General features: G+C 38.7%; 1 protein-coding gene across 8 annotated transcripts in view; it reads left to right on the top strand.

The window, feature by feature from the left end:
- Positions 1-24830, top strand: part of FGF14 (fibroblast growth factor 14) — a 601957-nt gene that overhangs the window by 418360 nt on the left and 158767 nt on the right. The window contains exon 1 of one of the 8 annotated variants that reach the window (XM_038569989.1): positions 16812-17016. The exons of the other annotated variants lie outside the window; for them this stretch is intronic. Coding sequence (XP_038425917.1) covers positions 16824-17016 — 193 coding nt within the window. The 5' untranslated portion in view covers positions 16812-16823. Of the gene's footprint in view, positions 1-16811; positions 17017-24830 lie in introns of those variants that run through there. 8 annotated transcript variants of the gene reach the window in all.

Below are 24830 nucleotides of genomic sequence, written 5' to 3'. Positions count from 1 at the left end.
CCAATCCTGAGAAGAGCATTCTAAAATTCAGGGCATCTGAAAACAGAGAGGTGGCTCTTGAGCCGTTGGGTCATAAGTCATTAGAGAGTTCAAATGGAAATCACGACCTCTTGAGGGGATCGTGAGAACGAAATAGGACTAGATGATTGTAAGACCTCTTCTTAGGAAATTCTGAGCAGAAGAGTAAATGGGAATTTAACAAACTAGTCTCTGGAACTCTCTGTGGAAGCAGTTAGTTTTATTTTCCTTCACAGACTCAGAGTGTTTAACAGTATTTATCTATGTGTCTGTGTGTCTCTGTGTGTGAATCTAAACCAAATGAACAAGGACTGTCACGGTATTAAATAATTTACTTTTGTGAAGAAAATAAAATTGAACTGTTGACACCAACTAGCCAGAAAAGTTGATGGAAAGTTTGCAAGTGACCACATTCCTCTCAGGTAAAATAAAAGGAATCTATGTGATTGTATAACCACACAGAGGGCATCATGAGATGCAAGTGTCCTGGTGACAGAGATTATTTCTGTGTTTATTGGTGTAACATTAATAGTGGAATATGAGGACATGAGTGTGCTATAAATAAAGTCAGGTCTATTTATCCAGGAGCCAAGGTATGGCCATAAAGAGAGCAGTGTTTTATTGCAGGAAATTAAACTTACTCTTTATGACACCAGATCTTGTAAATACTCTCAACCCATAAATTATATTACTCATATCCTAAAAAGCCATATTGAAGGCTGTCTTAAAGATGGCCACCTTGATTTTTCAAGGAAAGATAGGGTTTTTTTCTTGTTTTTTTTTATTTGTTTATTTAGGATGATCTTATTGGAACAGTAATATTTGACATCTCTGCAAGCAGGTAGGGAAAGGGAAAAAAATTGATGTTTAAGAATTCTAAATGCAAGGTTTTAGATACCATATAAATAGAAAAATAGAAGACACCCTCACATTAAAAGGAGGAACAGGATTATCTGAAACTTTAAAGAAAGAATAATCTGATCAGCTGATGGATATCCACAGCTAGCTCCTCAGCTAAACATGACTTTCTTCTTTATGTATGTGTTGTCCTCCTACTTTTTCCAAATCAACATCTCTGTTTTAAAAAGGCAACCTTTTATGATTATGAAGGTAGCACCTGCTCCCTTGAAAAATTAGGCAGGAATGTATAAAGAATAAAAATAAATAAATAGCTCTACCCCAAACACACTGATAAACCTGTTTATATTTCATTCTATTTTTATGCATGTACACAATGTGCTGAATGACATATCACACATGTATCCTAAGTTGTGTACATTTTAACTGCCTCTCAGATTAACAGAAAAATATGAAGAAAACTCAGTGTAAGAAGAGTGAAATTACACGAAAATACCCAGGTGAATCTGTGGCTCCTATCACAAGCCTATATGGAAAAGCGTTTCTCTGTGGCTTATTCTATAATACTTATTTGCTCAGCTGGTTCTACAGCTGATGCAAATTTCTCCCAATGACACGTGACTTCTAATATGGTCACCAGCTGAGACCCTTTTTAACCCTTCTCCCAACACGGATTGGGTACTTGAAGTGCACACAACTGTTGCACCTGTCTTCACACATTAAGCTGTCTTAACTTGAGGTTTCTCTCATTTGACATCTTTCTCTGGAATACCATGCCCTCCCCTCCATCTCTGATGAATACCTCCCATTTTTTAAGACTCATCTTTTATTTTTTTTTATTTTTTTTATTTTTTTAAGACTCATCTTTTAAAACTCAGTATTACTGTTTTCAGAATATCCTTTCGGGCCCACACTGGTAGAAATGACTTTTCTTTCCACTCTTCTTACACGAACTTAACACACAGCATCTGTAACACTGGGTCCCACAGACATATGCTGCCAACTTCCACTATACTCTGAGCTGCTTGAGAGTGGACTCCCTTTTTACCACTGTCTGAATACCGGGTCAAGCATAGTGATGGAGGATTAGTACGCAGACGATTTTGTTAATAGGGGAATTGATGAATGGCTGCATGAATGTAGGTTGATTATCTAAATAAAGATATATACCTTTATAAAAATTATCTTTTTATGAATATATTAACCAACAGGAGCTTATTTTGCAAATGTCAAATATAATACAGTTAACCCTTGCACAACGTGGGTTTGAACTGCACAGGTCCACTTATAGGTGGATTTTTTGATAAATACAGTAAATAATTATAAATGTATTTTTTCTCTTTTATTATTTCCCTAATATTTTCTTTTCTCTGGCTTATTTTTTATTTTATATAGTCTATAATACATATGGCAAAGTATGTGTTAATCGATTGCTATGTTATTGATAAGGCTTCCAGCCAACAGTAGGCCGGCCATTAGTAGTTAAGTTTGAGGAGAGTTGAAAGTTATACACACACACACAAAATGTTTATGTCAAAAGTTATTTCGATTGTATGGCACCCCAAATCCTAAGTTGTTCAAGGGTCAACTGTAATTCATAGACAGCTCAGGATATTTAAGAATCATATATGTACCTGGACAGAAAAAATATAATGGGCTGTTGCTTAGCAAGAAGCAAGAGAGGCCAGTTGTGTTCTAGAAGTGCTATGGAGACAGCTTGATGGGCACTTTTCTCCAGTGAAGCCAAGCTCTTGGAAGAATTAGCAAGGTGCAAAGGAGAAGCCCTTGCACACAACATCAAGAAGTGTAGAGTCCAGGCCTGGAGCTGCTTCCAGTTAGCTTATTAAATAACTCATTATTTAATTTAGTAAATTAATCTGCTTGGGCCTGAGTGTATTGCTTATTAGTAAAATGTGGTTATTAAATTAGATCATCACTGAAGTTACTCCTTATTCTAACTTTTAAAGGTGGGAAATAAGGATGTAATATAACAGATTAAGATTTCAGTTCAAATCCATAATTGATTAGAACTGAGATATAAGATATGATTCTGAGGCACAAATAGTGATTTTCCCTGTTTGTTGAGATTAGCAAAAATTAAGGGAGCCTTGGTCCCTTGGTCTTCTTTTAGTGCTTCATGAATAAGAGTAGCTTCCTTTAGAGAAGGTTATTTCTAAAAAGTTTCCGTGTTATGTGGCATGAGACAATGAGAATGGGGGAATGGGACCAAAAGTCTACAACGCAAGGCAATCCCTTTCTTATTCTCTTCCTCCCTTTGACTATCACTGATGGAGTACCTGTTGTGTGCAGACATGTGCAAGGCTCTGAACTCAGGAGCTCTGCAGTGGGAAGGTTGGGAGTGCTTGGGGAGCCAGGAGATCATCCCTGGGGTTTGAGAAGCTAGGAGCTATAGGCAGTAACTTTTTTCTTCTATTGAAGTATAGTTGACACACAATGTTACATTAGTTTAGTTTCCAGTGTACAGCAACATGATTTGACGAGTCTATATGTTATACTCTGCTCACCACAAGTGTAGCTACCATCTGTCCACCAGACAACATTATTACGGTACCATTGACCATACTCCCTTTGCTGTAGCTTTTATCCCTATGACCAGTGGGCATGAATTTACTGAGCAAAGGTCAAGTGCCCCTTCAAAAGGCATGTCAAGGGGCACTTTACAGTCATGAAGCTACATCAAATGTCAGAGAACTAGGACACCTGGTTTATTTCTGCCAAAGCAAACCTGAAAAGTAGAAAGTAGCATTTGAGTATCTGCTCTGATTCTTGCAGCTGGGCACCATAATCGAAACATTAAATATGTTAAATTGCGGTCTCCTGTTTGTAGTCCAAAAATGTCTGGCATAAACTAATCTGTGACTTGTCCTGATGGATAAAATCTCTTGAGAGGACCTCTAAGCCTATTTTATGGAGAGATGTACGTGAGCCTGTGAGTATGGCCAGAGCTGTCTTCTCCTCAGCCCAGCCAACTGCAGAAAAATAATTCTGTTTGGACAGTTTATCCCTGCCCATCAGGGAGAGATCCATTTACTGGTATGTCTAAGTGTTTCCAATTATGTGTAAAGGTATGACACCTGCAAGGTAGAATAGCTACTGTTTTTGACTCACAGCTAAAGGTTTCTTGCAACTGTTGTGTATTTCATCTCTGGGAACCAGTTTCAAAGCTCAGAGGGACTCACAGGAAGGTAAAGCAAGTGACAACATAGGGGAAAACGGTTGAAGGAGTAAACAAAGAGAAATTTAGAGACTAGGGCCCTAAAATTTTGTTTAAAAATCTCCACAATGTTTTCCTGAAATTATTCTTTTTTTTCTGAGATTCCTCTTCCTCTGTCTACATCAAGTTCAGGCAAATATTTGATTCCTTTAAAAACCTTTGACTTGAAGGATACCTTTCATTTGTAGTCAGTGTCAAATCTACAGTTAAGGAGCTAGTCTAAATTTCTGAAAGGAAACAGCAATTATCTACCACCCCTACAGCTACATAAAAATGAAAATGGAATGGGGAAAAAAGACTTTCAGAATCTATTTCCTTCACTTGGTGATAGCCTTAAGCTCCAAATCTCATCCTGTACATCACTCATCTGGCCTTAGTTTTATTCAGCTCGATTCCATGGCCTTAAATCTCATGAAAGGCATGATATAAACTCAAGAAATTAAATTTTTCATGGATTTATGTGGGACTCAGAAAATGTATCCTCATGACCCACAAGGGAGCACAGTGGTTCTGTTTCCATAAATGCAGAGAACTGCTGTACATTCTTTTCCTGAGAGATACAATAATTAAAGTCATAAGAAATTCAGAATGCCTGTGGTATCAGAGGGGTCCAGCCAATAATAAAACATCATTCTGAGCAAGGAGTAAAGCAACAAAGATAAGCAGATAGTAGTTAGAAATTCAATCAAGCAAATAGCTGATATTTAAATATATAGATAGATAGATATTTAATATATAAATATCCAAACATATTTGTATATGTTTGTAGGAAGCAGAACTATAATTTAAAAACTGTCGTTCTGGAGTATTTATTTTGTCCATAGTAGTTGGGTTGGATGGGTGACTGTCAAATACTAGGCAGGGCTCTATTTCCATGTTCTGTAGATATAGGAAAGGTTTGGTACACTGAATAATAGTCCCCCAAAGATATCTAAATCCTAATTCATGCAACCGGTGGCTCTGTTAATTTACATAATAAAAGAAACTTTGCAAATGTGGTTAAAGATTTGAGATAGAAGTTATTCCAGGTTATCTGGGTGGGCCCACTGTAATCTTCATAAGAGGGAGGCAAGAGGATCAGAATCAACAGCAGGGGATGTGACAAGAAGCAAGAGGGTGGAATGATGCAAGGAAGGTAGTGTGAACCATGGAATGGAATTGGCCCCTAGAAGATAAAAAAGCCAGTGTTCAGACTCTTTCCCTGGAGCTCCCAGGAGGAACCAGCTCTGTAACCCTCTTGACTTAAACCCAGTGAGACTCGTAAAATGATTTTTTTTTAAAGTGGAAAAAATACAACAACAAGTTTTAATGATAGGATTAGAATTGGTTTTTATTTATCATTTATTTTTATATTGCAATTATTTGTCAATGAACATGTGTAGCTTTTATAGTCAGAAGGCCTAACACTGGGTGTTATGTGCTCATTCTTTTTTTTTTTTTTTCCTCCTTCTACACTTGTGGTTCTTATTTTTGCTTTGGACGGAGATCTCTAAGAATTGGATAAACACTGTGAGTCAAAGTGCATAAATGTCCACCTGCACACCATCATTTTCCCTTTAGTATAATTTCAGGGGAATCACACATGATCCAAAACCCATCCATGAAACTTCTGGGAGTCCTTGAATCCCATATGAGTCCATCTTCTAGACTTGGTGCTGTGACAACTGGTTACACTAAATAGCTGAGTGCTAGGTGGTGGACATAGAGTGGTAGAAAAAGCAGGAGCTTAAGATCTGACTCCTCCACTCCCTAGCAGTGTAACATTTAACATTTTGGGGGCTTAATTTTCTTTTCTGTTAAATGAGGATCAGGACACTCCAAAAATGCTAAAGCTCTTCAAGCACAGCTCCCTTGGCACTGCCAACAACAACAACAAAAATGCTAAAGCTCTTCACTGACTATTAAACACATATTATTTAGGTGTTTTATAAAATGAGAGAGACATACTCTTAGTTTATATGTAAAGAATTATGACTAAAATCTATACTCTAGTGTATTCCTAATTTCCACTTAACCATTTTCAAGAAAAATTCAAAAGTAAATTTAGAGAGGTATTACACATTCTTTTTTTTTTTAAAGATTTTATTTATTTATTCATGATAGACAGAGAGAGAGAGAGAGAGAGAGAGAGAGAGGCAGAGACACACACAGGAGGAGGGAGAAGCAGGCTCCATGCCGGGAGCCTGACGCAGGACTCAATCCCGGGACTCCAGGATCGCACTCTGGGCCAAAGGCAGGCGAACCACTGAGCCTCCCAGGGATCCCCGGTATTACACATTCTTAAGGTGGTAACAAAAATAGTTTTCTAAAGTCTTGAATTTAGAAAGTTTGCAAGTCGCTTTCCTTTGGAGATCACTAATGGTTTACTATTACTTTAGCCATACATAGTGAGGAATTTAGTTATGTGTTTTGGCACATATGCACATGTGTGTATCTGTGTATGTATACATGTGTGTGCAGACACACGTGTTTATATATATGTTTAACCTATATATGCCAAACAGAAAGAACATAATCAGTCTAGAGCAATTAATCACTGTGAAACTGGCCATGCTAGTAATCATTGAATAGATATTGTTTACCATGTATAAAATATGTAACATTATATATTATGTGCACACAGAATCTTTGCATTGAGATTATAAATGAATGTTTGTATCTCAATTTTTTGGAGATTGACTAGTATTTTTTCTGTTAAGATATTTGTCTTTAAAAAAAAACAATGAACAGATACATCATTAAAATTAGTGTAATTATCATCTCTCACTGCCGATTTAGAGTAAGGAAAGATACATCAATATTCATAGCTCTGAAATGAATGCTATGCACATTTGGGGTTTATTTTAATACAGAAGGCTGGAAGCCACTGAGAATATTTTTTCCAATGTATTATTCAGATTAAAAAAATGCACTAGATTTGTAAAGTTAAGCCATCTGCTAGTATCAATCTGGTATTGCTTCTATAGGAAAAAATTTTCACAAGTTTTTGGTACCAATAGTTTTCACTTTTTCTTTATTGAATCAAAATATTAAGTAACAATAAAATTCCTTCCAGATTTTTTTAATAGATGGAAATCTGTTGCCTACTAGAAATAAGTGTATCCAGCAAAATACATCTCCAAGATTGTTGTAACAGTTATACAATCACTTATTTCTTGAAAATTTATTTTAAAATGCTTTACCATTCACTTAGATTATCCCTTGAATCTAAAATAAAGGTCAATAAAACTATCATGGAAAAAATATGATTTTGAACTTATACGTAATGAATAGATATTCAATCTTAATTAACTAGCTGAAAATGTGTCCCAAATGCATCTTAACATTACTTTTTGATGTTCTTCCAAGTGAGTAAAAAAGGAAAAGGGACATCAGTATTGACTACATTACCAGTTATCTTATACATTTTCAAATGGAACCCTTTATCCAGGAAAAAAAAGGAGGAAAACATAAATGCCAATGTATTCTTTTTAACCCCACTTCCGCTCATCTCAAATTAGTTTACAGTAATTTATTTGTGAGAAAATGTTGGATCTTCATATTTTATCCTTAATTTAGGAGATATTTAAAATGTTCAAAATGATTGATTCACAAAGGAAACCATGTTACAAAATGGAGTGAGTCATTCACTGTATACAGATAATCAAAAAAGTAACTAGCAAGTGTTTGGGGAATATTTTTTTCCATCCTGTATATCCCTTCAATTCAAACACACTGGGAAACAAAGAAACTACACAAAGAACAACAACAATGAAACCAAAGACATTTTAGGCTGCAAGTGCTCTGTAGCACTTAAAATCTTTTTTAACCAGAAGATGTGTTATGTCTAAGTAAAATATAGAGTGTAACAGGTTATAAAAGTACAACTCCCATTTATAGCCTTATGTGGTGCAATTGTACCATATTTCATTGATTATAAAATGCAAATATACTATATGTATAAACATCTTTGAAATTGGTGTACATTTTTAATCTATGTCATGACATAGTTTAGTAAAGTTTCTTTTGTTATCATATGTAAAATAATAACGCATCCTAAAATCAATGGTTTTGTAGGTTTGATGAATTTGGTTAAGTTGAAATAATCACTGTGGCAATGGCAGAAATGAAAGAAAAACAGGAAATTTGTTACTTTGTGAAAATAGCATCTAAAGTAGACGTCAAGATCATAAAAATATATACCTTGGACCTTTTTTGTTTATTTAAAGTTGAAACAAACACAAAAATTAGGTACTTTTTTTTTTAGTAAACCATAAAAATCTTATCAACTTGAAACATAAGCAGTCTACACAACAAAATCACCTCAGCACAGCAAAAACTCAGAAGTCAAGGGAGAAGAAAGCATCTTTGATAATGAAATTAACACGAATAAGGCTGTTTGTGTGCATTCCTCCAGTAGAATTCATTTACTTTATAGATACTTCTGGCAAATATGTCCATCAGTGTTTCCAATTTACAATAGATTAGATGTATCATGTTTTAAGAAGTGCACATTGTCAGCTGGCAATGTGAAAGTGAAGAAGAAAATAGGGTATGAGGGGATGAGTCACAAAGAACAATAGCACATTCTTTATGGCTGAATAATATTCCATTATATATATGTATATATATAACACATCTTTTTTATCCATTCCTCTATGGATGGACACTTGGGTTACTTCCATATCTTGGCTATTGTAAATAACGCTGAAATAAGCAGAAGGGTGAATATTCCATTTTGAATTAGTGTTTGTAATTTGCAACAACATGGTTGGAGCTAGAGTATATTATGCTAAGTAAAATAAATCAGAGAAAGACAAATACCATATGATTTGACTAAATATCTGGAATTTAAGAAACAAAATAAAAAAAAAGAGACAAATAAATAAACAACCCCAGATTCTTAAATATAGAGAACAAACTGGTGGTTGCCAGAGGGAGGTGGGTGGGGTAGTGGGTGAAATAGGTGAAGGGGATTAAGAGTAGACTTGTGATGAGCACTGAGTAATATACAGACTTAATGAATCACTATATTATACACCTGAAATACTGTTAATTATACTGGAATTTAAAAAAGATAATGGAAGAGTTCTCACTGATGCCAATAGAATCAGTCTCACGTCTTTCAGTAAGGCCCACAGGTATCCCTGTTGGAATTCAGACTTCAAACTACATGTCATCATAGATTAAGGCTAAATCATCAAGCAAAGGTTAAAATACCCTCTTAATATCCCATTTATGGGGTTGAAATTATATGTAATCCAAATAGAATTTCAGGTGCCTTGGTGTGCTTAAAGAAATCAGGCATCATGGGTTAATTCGTCCTTGACAGAATGGGCTAAGCATGATTTTCTGTTCCTTTTATTTGGTAATAACTATCTGTCTGTGTATCCAACTTCTTTATTCTTTTAATAAACAAATATTTGTCAAGTGCCTACTCTGGTAACATTTTAAGCACTGGGTAATGTGGCAATAGACAAATGAAACCAAATATGTTCTCTCATATATTCAAAGTAGCAAGACAGTCCAGATAAATAAGGAAGCATACAGAATTTGTAAAAGTTATAAGTGCTATGTAGAACCACAAAGCAGGGAAGGAAGAAGGAATGGACTATGTTTAGGGGTTGCAACTGTAGATAGATTTGTAAGATAAGATCTCATGTGAGAAGGTAATATATGAGTGAAGAATTGAAAGGTTAAAGAGTCAGATGGAAGAACAAATATGAAATACTTCCTACAGGATAGGAACATGATAGGTGGTTTCAGGAACTGCAACTGGTGAATGAAGAAAAAGAAGTAAAAAGTACAAATGAAAGCAGATGTGGATACAAATCCTAAAGGACACTGTAGGCACCATAAGGTCTTTAGTTTCTATTGAAGGTTAAGATTTTGAACAGGGGTGTGATGAAATCTTATTTATATTTTCAACACTTCGGCCACAGTGTTAAGGGCATATCAAAGAAGAGCTTGGATCCCAGGGGACCAGTTAGGCTGTTTTTATAATAGTCCAAAAGATGATGATGGTAGGTAGTAGTGGAAATAGCGATAGGATAAGAGAAGTGATAATATTTTGGATATAGTTTGAAGATAGGCTGAGAAGTTACATATGGGATATGAAAGAAAGAAACGGGATTAGTATGATGCTAAACGTTTTGACCTGTGGAACAAGAAGAATGGAGTTGTCATTCCATGGGTAGCAAAGATTGGAGAAGAACAAGTTTGAGAAGGAGGAATAAGAGTTTAATTTTGGCCATGTTAAGCATGAAATGCCTGTGAGACATCTTCATAAAGGTGGAATAGATGAAGAACAGAGTGATGAATAGTTATTACCAATAGTTACTTAGGTTGAGTTTCCAATGTGACAAGCACTGCTTTAAGTGTTTTTACATAATGTTATCATGTAATTCTTTTTTTAAATAATAAATTTATTTTTTATTGGTGTTCAATTTGCCAACATGCAGAATAACATCCAGTGCTTATCCCATCAAGTACCCCCCTCAGTGCCCATCACCCATTCACCCCCACCCCTGCCCTCCTCCCCTTCCACCACCCCCAGTTCGCTTCCCAGCGTTAGGAGTCTTCATGTTCTGTCTCCCTTTCTGACATTTCCCACCCATTTCTTCTCCCTTCCCTTCTATTCCCTTTCACTATTATTTATATTCCCCAAATGAATTAGACCATATAATGTTTGTCCTTCTCCGATTGACTTATTTCACTCAGCATGATACCCTCCAGTTCCATCCACGTCAAAGCAAATGTTGGGTATTTGTCATTTCTAATGGCTGAGGAATATTCCATTGTATACATAGACCACATCTTCTTTATCCATTCGTCTTTCGATGGACACCGAGGCTCCTTCTACAGTTTGGCTATTGTGGACATTGCTGCTATAAACATCGGGGTGCAGGTGTCCCGGCATTTCATTGCATCTGTATCTTTGGGGTAAATCCCCAGCAGTGCAATTGCTGGGTCGTAGGGCAGGTCTATTTTTAACTCTTTGAGGAACCTCCATACAGTTTTCCAGAGTGGCTGCACCAGCTCACATTCCCACCAACAGTGTAAGAGGGTTCCCTTTTCTCCGCATCCTCTCCAACACTTGTGGTTTCCTGTCTTGTTAATTTTCCCCATTCTCACTGGTGTGAGGTGGTATCTCATTGTGGTTTTTTTTTTTTTTCATTGTGGTTTTGATTTGTATTTCCCTGATGGCAAGTGATGCGGAGCATTTTCTCATGTGCTTGTTGGCCATGTCTATGTCTTCCTCTGTGAGATTTCTGTTCGTGTCTTTTGCCCATTTCATGATTGGATTGTTTGTTTCTTTGATGTTGAGTTTAATAAGTTCTTTATAGATCTTGGAAACTAGCCCTTTATCTGATATGTCATTTGCAAATATCTTCTCCCATTCTGTAGGTTGTCTTTTAGTTTTGTTGACTGTATCCTTTGCTGTGCAAAAGCTTCTTATCTTGATGAAGTCCCAATAGTTCATTTTTGCTTTTGTTTCTTTTGCCTTCATAGATGTATCTTGCAAGAAGTTCCTGTGGCCGAGTTCAAAAAGGGTGTTGCCTGTGTTCTCCTCTAGGATTTTGATGGAATCTTGTCTCACATTTAGATCTTTCATCCATTTTGAGTTTATCTTTGTGTATGGTGCAAGAGAGTGGTCTAGTTTCATTCTTCTGCATGTGGATGTCCAATTTTCCCAGCGCCATTTATTGAAGACACTGTCTTTCTTCCAGTGGATAGTCTTTCCTTCTTTATCAAATATTAGTTGACCATAGAGTTGAGGGTCCACTTCTGGGTTCTCTATTCTGTTCCATTGATCTATGTGTCTGTTTTTGTGCCAGTACCACACTGTCTTGATGATCACAGCTTTGTAGTACAACCTGAAATCTGGCATTGTGATGCCCCCAGCTATGGTTTTTTTTTTTTTTTAATTCCCCTGGCTATTCGGATCTTTTTTGATTCCACACAAATCTTAAAATAATTTGTTCTAACTCTCTGAATAAAGTCCATGGTATTTTGATAGGGATTGCATTAAACGTGTATATTGCCCTGGGTAACATTGACATTTTCACAATATTAATTCTGCCAATCCATGAGCATGGAATATTTTTCCATCTCTTTGTGTCTTCCTCAATTTCTTTCACAAAGGTTCTATAGTTTTTAGGGTATAGATCCTTTACCTCCTTGGTTAGGTTTATTCCTAGGTATCTTATGGTTTTGGGTGCAATTGTAAATGGGATTGACTCCTTAATTTCTCTTTCTTCAGTCTCATTGTTAGTGTATAGAAATGCCACTGATTTCTGGGCATTGATTTTGTATCCTGCTACACTGCCAAATTGCTGTTTATCATGTAATTCTAATAATTTTATTGTATTATTATGACAAAAATGGGAAGTGACACTTAGGCTTAAATGAATTGCTCAACGACAGACAGTCAAGCCTATGTTAGCCTTACTCCAATTGTGGTTTTAGCAACTGTTTTATATTGTATTCCAGGCAGAGGGAACAATGTATGCAAAGTAGAGATGTGAAGGGGAGCATGGGATCATCAGGAGAACTGCAATCACAGGGAAGATATTTGAATAATTACCTTCCAAGAATGAATTCTTTATGATTCTTTATAGTTTTGGAATTATTTTCTTAAAGACACATTCTCTATGAGGGAGGGAAATGATTTTATTATCAGTGTTCAGTGGGTAGGAAATAGCTTTACAAGGCCAAGTTCACAAATTTAGTCAATTATAAACTAAGGTTTGAATTCAGACTTCGGTCTCCAAAATTAAGAAAAAGAAATATTTTTTTAGATTACTGAATACCTTAAATCTTACCTTAAATCCATTTAGGACATAAAAAAATACACGAGAATACATATATTTTGATATTGAAAAAAACATGGAAACTGGAAAAGAATTTACAAGATAGGAACAAGTGATCTGGAAAATAATAATAATTGTAGTATTAACAGCTGTCATTTTTCAGCACTTAGGAGGTGCCAGACACTGTACGAGGATCTTTACATTCATTTAGTAAATTTGACCTCACAAGAGTTGAAAAGGATATTCTCTTATTTCAATTTTAAAGATGAGGAAATTGAGGTTGAGAGAGACTAAGGCAACTTACGGGCACTCATTCTACAGCCAGGTAGTAGCAGAGTTAAGAAACCAACCAACACTGTAAAATCAGAGTTCAGGAGCCACTCTACCTAGGCAGTACTCTATTGTTTGTTTTTTACAAAGTCAAAGGTGAAATTAATAACTCTGGGCGGGTGGGGGGGGGGGGTTCTCATAAGTGAGGAATTATTTTCTGAATTACAGCAAGGTATGGATTTGCATTCACCCGCCCTGAACAAGAGAATACAAATTGCACCCTACTTTTGCACACACTTTTATCACAGCTTAAAACAGCAGATGGCTCTCTTGCGTTTTCTTTCGCTTACCTCCTCGATCCGTAAACAACTAAACAGCGTTTTGGGAAGGTAAAAGGAAAACACAGGCATCAAGCTAAAGGACCTTGATTATCCCAATGCTGCCTCCACTCCAACGGCCCTTAAAATAGGAAATCACATAAAATAGGAAGGACTGCTTAAGGCTTGTCAAATTCGCAGTCTGAATAGACGCCTTGAGTCTAGGACTCCGCGGTTCCCCGCGCTGCGCCAGGGGTCGGAATGTATCAGGAAAGAAAGAGTATTTCTCTTTATCAAAGAGCTGAAAGGCTTGATGCTAAGAGGAGCGTTATTAATGTTAGTGGAAGCTGTGAGGATTAATTTCCTTTCCACCTTGGGGGAAAAAAAAAAAAAAGGTGGAAAGGTGCTTTTAAGGGAGGGGAGTATCAGAGACTCGCAGCCAGCGCTCCACAGTCGGGGGAGCTTGATTTTTGCCGGGAGAGCTACCTCTGGGGAGGATCCCTGTCCTCGGTCCTGAACCTCAGCCTCATCTGGAGGGTACTGAACAATGATGGAAGGGGTCTGAAGGAGCCAAAAAACCCGACCTCCCATTTATCCCATCTGAGGCATTGGGGAAAAGATTGCACTATAAGAAAAAATGTCTGGAAAGAAAATAATGAACACAGCTATAATAATATGCTTAATCTCAATCTGTTCAAATTAATACAGTAGACACATGTGTCATAGGATAAAAAAAACCTTTCAAGGCTAACTAGGTTATGTTGATTGGGGTAGTTGTACTAGATTTAAGAGGTCACTATCCTTAACGTTTGGCTTTTTGAGAAACTCACTACCAGCTTTTGATAAATGTGTTTTAATTATAAAGTCATTTGGAAATTCGAATCTATAAAGTCTGAAATGTCCAAATGTCCTCTCTTCAATAATGGAAGGTAGCAGTGGCTACTCTTATGTTCATTGTGATTTGTTTCAGTGAGTTTTTAAAAAGACACAATTAAACAGCCATCCCTACAAAATGGGCTTTCATTTTTTAGCAGGAGCATGGAAACATAACCTAAATACATGCTTAGTAAAAAATATAAGAACAAAGACATTAAAAAAGAAAAGAAAGTGGTAGAAATAGAGCAAAAATAGTTAACACACCCCTTTTCCTCACTTTTACCATATCATTGGTTACTAGGGATTACAAATTTCTGGCAAAATTAGTTCTGCTTATTTCTTTTAATAATTGTGATTATTTTGTATGTATGATAACACAGCAAGGTGTGGAAAATAAGCTTACAGAGTATGTTCTTAAATGTCAAGTAAAATATATGTCATCCTAAAGCCAGTGGTAATTGCACTGGACCCAAATCTACACACTTTCTTTAAATATTCTTCCACAAAGAAAACTTGCTAGTAAATATGGAGTAAAGTCAATGACTTGCAGATGAGAAGTTGTTTATTTACATGGAGAGACTGTGGATAAGTTCTATAGAGTACAAGGTGTCTAGCCTCCCTGTAATCAACCGTGGGCTGAGCTTTTCCCACTTGCTGGGTTGCAAGTCTTTGTTTGTAGTACTTAACTGACTATTCCTGAGACAAAAGTGAAAGTGTGTCTTGGTTCAGAACTGTTCCCAGGACTGGCTTGCAGAGTGTGCCTCTTCTCTTGTCTTTCCAGCTCTAAAGCAGTCACCAGAGAAGTGATTGTTAAAAGTCTCTTGATTACCAAATGAATCTTCTTTCCTTCATCCTGCACACCGGATTGGGAGAAGCCTAGTTTTTGCGATTCTTTTCTTTACCTTCCTGTAATGATAAGCCAGACAGCTTCAAGGGAAGAGGAAAAGGTATAAAACCATAGGAGCAAAATCTACACTTGGTTCTGTCACTCGGAGTGTATCCTAGAAACCGCAGATCTGTATTCATCCAAGCATGAAGTGTTTCTCTCTCTACCTTCTTTCCTAGGGTGCCCTCCCCTTGCTCCCTTCCTCTTGGACCTTTATATTTTCAGTTATCCAAGACAGAACACTGCCAGGGCACAGACAGGAAGTCAAGGGGAGGAGGCAGCAGCTGTTGTATTTGAATTTCAGACACAGTTCATATGGCTTTGCTCCCTGACAGAGCTTCTCTACCCAGGGACGCCAAAGACAGCTCAGATTGGAAGGTCCCTCAGTCTGGCTGCTTTTTGTTGTCCCTGGAATACTGTGACACCCTCTGTGACACCCTCCCCGCCCTTAATATCTCTGCGGCGACTTCTTCAGTATTCAGTTGGGCAGTTATCCTATCCAGCTGCTACAGCCACTGGCATCTCCTCCTCCAAGGGCCAGAGAGCAAATTTGGGGGCGGTGTCTTTCCATACATGCAGCCTTAGCATAGCTTCTCACCTTCCCCTCCTCTCTCCTTTTTTTGCTCGGTGTAATGGTTTCCAAATGACAAGAGGGAGAGTCCGCAAGTTTGGGTGGACCCGGTAAGGAGTGCAGGCGCCTCCCTCCTCGGGACACACTCTCCTCCCTCCCTCCCTCCCTCCTCCTCCTCCCGCTTCCCGGGGTGGAGGGGCTTTGGCGCTGAAGGGATTAGCAGGGAGGGCGGAAACCACCTCGCCCTCCAACCGCAGCCGAGAGTTTCTGGGGACCGGGAGACTCGTTAGGATTCCGAAGCCCTGGCCAAGCCGCGGAAGCCTCGGAAACCTGCGACTTTCATCCGAGAAAAGGCGCTCCGATATTGCTTCAACCCCACCTGCTTTGGCTCAGCCTCTTAGCACCCCACCCCCTGGAATCCATTTTAGCTTTCTTGCTTTTTTTAAAAAATTATTATTATTACTATTAATATTTGTGATCATTACTATATATATATATTTTCCCCCCCTTTCCTTCTGAAGGGAGACATAGAAGGGGAACAGGAGGGAGGTCCAGTGGGGTGGGGACGAAGCACTTTGATTAGAGATCTCCGGGGGGAAGATTGCTCTCCCCAGATGCTGATTTCCAAGGCACTTGGCAATCACCGGCAGAGCCCGCGAGCGGGCGGCGGCGGCTGCACCGGCCGGGGGGCGGCTGCAGCCCGGCGCTGAGTCCCGCCTCGTCTGCCCCGGACGCGCCCGCGCCCGCGCCGAGCCCGGCCGGGACCTGCCCTGCATCCCGCGCCCCGCGGCCCGCGCGCCCCGCCCCGCGCCCCGCCGGGAGGGCCATGGGTCCTAGTCGGGACTGAGCGCGCCCCCCGCTGCCCTGAGCCCCGCGGGCCTGCTGCCCCCGCCTCCTCCGGGCCGAGCCGCCGCCTGCGCCGCCCCTGCCTCCCTCCCCCGCGTCCCCGGCTCCCCCTGCCGCCGTCCCCTCCCGCCCCGGACCCATTCCCGGGGCCACCATGGCTGCGGCCATCGCCAGCGGCTTGATCCGCCAGAAGCGGCAGGCGCGGGAGCAGCACTGGGACCGGCCGTCCGCCAGCAGGAGGCGGAGCAGCCCCAGCAAGACCCGCGGGCTCTGCAACGGCAACCTGGTGGATATCTTCTCCAAAGTGCGCATCTTCGGCCTCAAGAAGCGCAGGTTGCGGCGCCAAGGTCTGTGTGGGTCGGTGTTGGGAGGCGCGCCCCGACCCCTCCCGTGCCCCGCCCGCCCGGGCCTCCGCGGGCTGCCCTCTCCCGCCCTCGGGCCCGGCTCCCCCCCCCCCCCGCCCCAGGCTCCCGCCGAGCGCCCCGAGCGCCCCGAGCGCGGCCGGCCCTGGCAGCCTGCTCCCGGGCACCTGTGGCCGCTGGCGCCTGCCCCGCCCGGAGCCGCCGAGTTGGCCCGCTCGGCTCCCCGAGTCTCACGCGGGCTTCCCGGGAGAACCCCTGACCACCCCGCACCCCTGTGCGTCCCCGGGCCCCGCACAGCCCTCGGGGGCTCGGCGGCTGCTCCCGGTCCGGCCGGAGGGGCAAGAATTTCTGTGCGTCTGGCCTCACTTGGCCTCCCAGGTCTCTGGAACCTCCTTGGCTCCCAGACCTTGGCGAAATGTGGTGACCCCCCCCGCCCCCACCGCGCTTCCCGGCCCCCAACCCCGCCCCGGGCCCTCCACGGGGCCGGGGTCAGAGCAGTGGAGGGTGCGTGCGAACCAAGGGGATTCGCCAGAGCTGAGCCCGCCGAAGCCCGAGGTCCCGGCCTGGGATGCGCAGAGGGCGCAGAGTGAGGGAGGATGAGTCCGGATTGGGGTTAGGCGAGGTGCACATCCCCAGCCGGTGCCAATTCAAATTCAAGGGCTCGCGAATGACAGGAGGCAAAACAAGGACTTACTACAAGCAGGTGACTAGAATAGTTGCCTTACTATACATTTTTTTTTTTTTTTTGGAGCAATAACTAGTGCCCAGCATGACCTGCTTTTGCTGATGTAAAATGTCAGGGTCTGGGAAGGCAACTTAGGAGCCCGAGCCCAACTGCTTTTGTTCATCTCTGCTTGCTTCCACATCCAGTTGCTAAGGGCGATTGTTTTGAGACTATGTGGGGTGTTCCGTGGGAGAAATGGGGATTGCTGGCTTTTCATAACTAAGTGGGCTTGGCAGGAAACATCGAAGAATATATTTACATTAATAGGAGTATATGTTTGCCCAGCACATTATATTCTTGCTGCCCAGCTGTATTTGTTTTAAATACCCTGTTGTTCCAAAGACAGGGGAGAGAAGCATAGGCTATACATGTGCATCTACGTGAGTGTGTGTGTGTTCTACACATTTACAGATTTATGACCAAAAGTTTTAATGCTGGTGGTTTTTTTTTTTTTTTTGTAAGGCTGTAGCTAAATAGTTTTCATAAAGGACAGTAGCTTATTGTCACATTAGAAATTGGAGATTATTTGCTCTTAGAATCAGACTTAAAAGGCAAACACCGTAGAAAGATTAAGAGTGGCAGTTCTAAGGAAGATAAAATTATATAAATATAATACCTAGTTGCATAGATATAATGCCTCTTGATGAAGTATTTGGAGAAAATATTAATATTTTCAGATGAGTGTGGAAGCTATTAAGAAAAAATGGGTCTTAATTTTCCGCTTTAGCCTAGAGCCTTATCCAGCAAACCTTTGTATTATAAGAACAACTCAGTCGCTCTAAACATTGTTGATCCATGGAGTGTCACATTATCTTGACTTAGAGTGTTTGCTTCTCCCCCTTTTTAAAATCGGATGATCTTTTAGAACAGTTTTCACCAGGTAAAGCTCCAAATTTGCATCTACTTGAAATAAATAAGCCTGTTCTCTTCTAGATGAGATTACACTAATATAAACAATGACTAAAACTTACTGTGTGTCTTCTTTAAATATGCAACCAGTAGATTATTTTATAAATACAGACAATAAATGTTTTGTCATATTGCATAATGAAGGAAGGTGTGCTTTACACTTCTGTATTTTAACATGAGGATATACCTTCTTTCCCCCCCAGATATAGTCTATTATACCATTTGCAACCCTAACTGTTCTCTCGGTATTAACGCGTGCATCAGTGGTCTGTAAGAAAAATATATTTGAGGTCACCTCTGCTCCCTTATTTTCCAAACAGATGATAGGCTAAAAGGAAATTTCACCAGAACCTTTCCTTTTATTCTCCTTATATTTATCATATATAAAGAAATATATTCCTTTGTGAAGAAAAATATACATCTACTCTGGAGCATCAGACATTATATTACTAATTTATGCAAAATTAATATTAAAACTTTATATTATATAAGTTATACATTGATATATGACTATATGGTTTTATATTACCTATAGCTATGCATATAATTCTTTCATTATTTAATTGAATGCTCTTTAAGGAAATATTTTTAAGCATAGTTACCTTTACCTCCAGACTCACTCTTTGCATAGGAGGAACTGCCCTCAGGAAATTTTAAAAATCCGATTTGTTCATTTAAAGATACAACTTTTAGGCATGACAATTTTAAATATCTTCATATTTGAACGTCATTAATTTGACAAAGGGTTACTGGATCTTCCTACTCTGTCAGGTGCTGTTGCCAGGTGTTAAGTATTAGAGCAGTGAATAGAACCAATGAAGTCCCTTCCATCAAGGGGGTTACAAATATGGGGTAAAAGTCAATGCATATGGAAAGGAACAAAATAAGAAATTAGGAAACTCAAAGTCTTGTAAAGACAAGAGGGCTGAGGTGGAGGTTGCAGGGTCAAGGATCACGGGAAAGAAACCCAATTAGATCAGATATGCAGAGAGGGGCCACACGGAGAAATCCAGGTGGAGAGTTGACATCTGAGAAGGACAATGAAAGCCCCTGAGGTGGGAAAAATCTTAAACTGTTGAGAGAAGCAAAGCAGATATAGAAATGCAGTATATTGTCATCTCGTACCATAGTCCATTTTGGCTGAAGTTTACATTTTGACAAGTGAATTCAAATAAATATGACATGTTGGCAAACAGAATAAAGAACAGCTCCACATTTTGTGACGGGGGGAAGAGTAACAGACATTTCTTAAATGTAGGGTGTTTTTTCCTTTTTAATACTTCTTTAATTAGTAATTTATTTAATATAAAGGGTATGGCTTATATTTACTTTTGTGCTTTTGGATGGAGCCCTATCCCCCACTCTGATCAGCTTCTCCCCTCATAGAAGGGTGATTTTTGCACCAGTTGAGAAGTTGTACCATTTCGTCTTCTTGTAAAGGACAGGAATCTGCAAGATGGCTTGAGGGATTGTGTGGGCACCATGACTCTCTCACCTTTCCAGATTCATCTTTCTTTCCCTTCCTTACCTCCAACGACTCCAGAGAACAGAGTTCCTAAAATTAGCCACATGCTTTCAAACCCCTATTCTTTTCTTTGTGCTTTATTCCATGTATGGAATCTTCTGTCTTCTATCTTCACCTGTTAAAATTGTCCCTATTTCTTAAAGCTTGGAGAAAATGCCATTGCCTCTAGGAAGTCTTCCCTCATTGCAGAGAAGTAAGAATAATCCTCCTGTGGCATTTTATACCTCACTATCATTGTTTATGCCTGATAGTAATTAATTGTGCTACACCCCAAGATGTAATTAATTGTCATTAAGGGCAAAGTCTGTGTTTCCTGTACTTTCATAAACTCTCAAATCTTAATAGAGTGTTTGCCATGCCCTGGATACTTGGCATTGCCCTTGAATTGAATAATATAATAAATTAGGTCAACAGGTCCAAAGTTAAAAGAGTGTCCTTGAACCACAGCACTCTAAATAGACCATTTAAAAAGTATATATACTTTTCAAGTTTTTATATCTTTTTTTACTTTCCATATATATAATATATTATATACATATATAACTTATCCCTTTTTGAAGGGACTAGAGGGTGATTGCATATAACCAACCTCACTTTAGAGCTTAACTAGCTTATGAAAATAGATATTTAGGATGTCTGTTAATTTAGCTAAATAAAGAAGAGGGCACAAGGAAACCGGTGGTTTGCAAATAGTTTTATTTGGAATCATAACTTTTTTGTAAAAAATGAAAAACTAAACTAGAAACTGCAAGCAAAGATGTTCTATCCTAAAAGTGTTGTTATGTTTTCCTTATTAACTTTTAAACCAAAACAAGAATCTTTATTGCTTGTAAGACAATGACCTTCCAATTTTTTTAGTGTGGCTAATGCAATTATTCCCTGTAGTCTACTTTTTTTGGCTACTGTCATGGGAGCCATGGGATCATGTGTCATGTATGTTTTAATCAGTGGTTGTGTGGGTTTCTTACTGGCACATTTTATCTGAAATAAATTACAGGATGTCATAAGAAACAGAGAAAGAAAAATGAGCTACTTAAAATTTGTTTCCAAGTTGTTCTGTAATATAGAAAACAGAAATATATGTATTTCTATATCAACAGAACCGCTTTGCTCCAGTGTGATAATGAAACTCATCAGTTATCCTAGGAAAAGTCGTCTTCCTTCTTATGAGGTATCATGTAAGGAAAGATGTGTCTACCTTCTCAGGAAATAAATAATCAAGAGCAAAGAGTTATCAAAAAATCACCATCCTTTGTGCTACTGCTTCAGAGCCATTACCATATGAAAATATAAACCACCTGCTTATATTGGCTGTTGAGGTCAGAATAAAACAAGCGAACATTTTTTCCCCCTAAGTATCGTCCTTCTTTTCTTTGAGGAGTGTATTTCTTTTTAGTTTTCTAAGGCCATGCACGCGGGAGTCTTCCTACTTATCTTTTGATAATACCTGTTGCTAACTGGTTGATAATCAGAATTTCATTATTTGTTACTTGTATAACAGTAAGATTAAAATCATAGTTTTTCTAAATTGAAATGTCTAATTTTTCAAAAAGGATATTTTGTCAAATGTAGGCTTCCTAAGTGAAAGCTTTTATAGGAAGATTTCTGAATTGGTAAACCAAACAATGTTAGAGATTTTTTTTAAAGTTGACCTTGCTTGTTTATGCATTTTTCCTGTGCCTTAATTATTGTGATTTCAACATTCTACATTTCCTCTAGGCTTCTGAAAATGGTTGCTACCATGGTGGTACAATAAACTAAGAAGTAGTATAGTAAGCGAAGGGTAATATAGCATAGTAGTTTAGGTAAGATGTAAGGTTGAGTAAGATGATTTGCTTTAGGTTGAGTTAGGTATATGCATTGAGTTTATATGTATTGAGAAAATAATACTGTTCACTGGTGAAGAAATCCTTTGACAGTTCATAGTATAAGATTTCAGAAGCACCACTCCACCCCAAATCCCCCACCAGGTTACCATTATCAGTTACAGGTTTCACTTTACATTTCAGATTACTAGACTTATTAGTGTAGTTCTATGTTTAGCCCCAAAATTCTGGTTTTTTTTTTTTTGTTAACAGTTTTATTCTATATAATGTTACTGTAAGAAACTCATTTTCAAGTAGACATGAACCTCCCCTCCCCTCTCTTTAATGTAAAATGATGTCTTTTAAGTTTGATTTGCTTAACTTAAAAATAATGTCAAGGAAAAGGTGACTGACATATTTTTCAATTTACCTATTTAGTTTTGGGAATTTAGTGTTCTTTCTGTATATACTTTATATTAATTTTTCCCCCAGTGTTGAGAAATTTTAGCCAAAACAGACTATGATATCTCAGTAATATAAATTTGAATATGATGTTTTAAATGTCATTAGCACTCAAGGGCTAAAAACACAAAAATAAAAGCATAATAGAAACTCAAACGTTTTTTGAGTTTTAACAATTTTAACAAGGCTGATGCCATTTAAAAGTCAATCACACTGTGTTGGCATGACTAAGAAGCAATTAATTTAGTAATTTTACCTACAGATTCCAATGTCCATTTTAAGAAACTTGGACTACATGAATATGTTACTGTTTACTGGGAGGAGCGCAGTAGGAAGTGGTAGTAGAAACCTAGAAGCCTTTTTAAAAAACCATTTTATGATAGTTATTACTTTGTCATTCAGGGAGAAGGCTCTTTTCTAGAGCTATATTGTGTGAAATATTTTTATGTGTGTGGAAAATGTATTTCACTCTATGCTTTCAAAGTTCTTGGCTATCAGGTTTGACAGGGATTTTTAGGATATGATAGGGTCATACGGTATGTATAATGGGGTACTGCCACTTAAAAGTCAGTGTCTCATCAGTGCCTGGCATATGACGAACACTTGCACAAGCATTTGTTGAATAAATGAAAAACTGTGTATTTCTTAGGATTTACATTTGGCATAGAGTGACCGCTGTGTGCCGTGGCCACTGGGCATTTATTAATTTGTTTCTCAACTGCCTACATGGCACTCTGTGTCAGGCACTGAACCATGGAGTACTAGTTCATCCCCACAACAAATCTATATGGTTGGTACATTACATTATCTATCAATTGATACACTGAATTATCTGTTAATGGATGATACACTAATATCATTTACCCATCTATTTTATATATGAGGATACTGAAACAAACAAATAATTGACCAAGCTTGTATATCTTCAAAGAGTGAGGCTGAGGTTGAAACCCAGGTTGCCAGGCTGACACCAGAGTCCCTGCTCTTAACAAATGGCAATTCTCAATTGTCACATACTTTATTTCATTATCTCAATTAGTTGAGATACATCAGCATTTCATAGCAAAGAAAACTGGGACTCGGAGAGTTTATATTTTGCCAGAAGGCTTTCTCCTGAGCAAGGAACACAAGCAGAATTCAAAAATAAATCTGCCTGTACTTAAATCCTCTATTCTCCCCACTATTTACACTTCCAGTTCTTTATGACATTGTGAACTTGTCAATTAATGGAAGACACCTTACTTTAAGGTATGTAGTAGATGTTCAATGTTATATCTGTTGATTGGATACATGTAAAGGTGTATTATTAACTTTTTAAAACAAAGGTGTAAGAAAGTTTGCCTGGAAGTAGAGACCCATTTGTGGGCTTTGACAAAAGACACCAAAAAAAGGGCCTTATTTTACCAAGCCATGTTTTCTTTTTTTTTTTTTTTTAATTTTTATTATTCATGATAGTCACAGAGAGAGAGAGAGAGAGAGGCAGAGACATAGGCAGAGGGAGAAGCAGGCTCCATGCACCGGGAGCCTGACGCGGGATTCGATCCCGGGTTTCCAGGATCGCGCCCTGGGCCAGAGGCAGGCGCTAAACCCCTGCGCCACCCAGGGATCCCCCAAGCCATGTTTTCATGTAGGGATGTAACTTTGATTTTCTAACCGGTATCTGGATGTGACACTTGTTGATGCTATCTCCTTGATGAATTGCATCATTGACCTGAAACTCTGAAAAGGATTTATTTGGAGTACTTTCATTAGCATGTAATGAATTTTATGTCAAGTCTTTCATTAATTTTTATTAATTTTCCTAGATTATATATTTTAGACATTTCTCATTTCTAATAAGATGTTTTATTGGTTACATTCCTTATTGGCCTTATTGTACATGATAAATTGAAGCAAACCACTAAGGTTTTAGAGTCAAAAATTGATCATGAAAATGCAGACTATTGGAAAACTAGATACTAGGTGTTGTATGCTGCTTTTGAATTAACACATTGGTTCACAGTTCTTGCCTAGTGAGTTCTTAGATCTTGTTCTTAATACTGATACCAGAAGAACATAATGTAGTCAAATGGAAGTCATGTGTAAATTGTATTATGCACTTTATAACAATTGCACACAGATGAATATTGAACTCCAAGACAAGCTTTCAGATCTAGTTATATGTTACTTGGATATTTTATTGACTTACACTGCCTGGCTTTTATTTTCTTGTTCACTTTACTTACATGGTAAAACTAACTGGGTAATCCACTGGTCAGCCTATTTTGTTACCAGCACATACTTCAGCTGAGGAGAAAACATACATGCACATGGGTTGTTCCTACTTTGATTTTGTAGTCAATTACATCAACTGGGCCCCAGTACATTTTTTTTA

Source organism: Canis lupus, chromosome 22 (assembly GCF_011100685.1).
Source record: "Canis lupus familiaris isolate Mischka breed German Shepherd chromosome 22, alternate assembly UU_Cfam_GSD_1.0, whole genome shotgun sequence".
Classification (NCBI taxonomy): domain Eukaryota; kingdom Metazoa; phylum Chordata; class Mammalia; order Carnivora; family Canidae; genus Canis; species Canis lupus.
The sequence above is the reverse complement of the archived record's forward strand: the minus strand, read 5'-3'. Positions and strand labels throughout refer to the sequence as shown.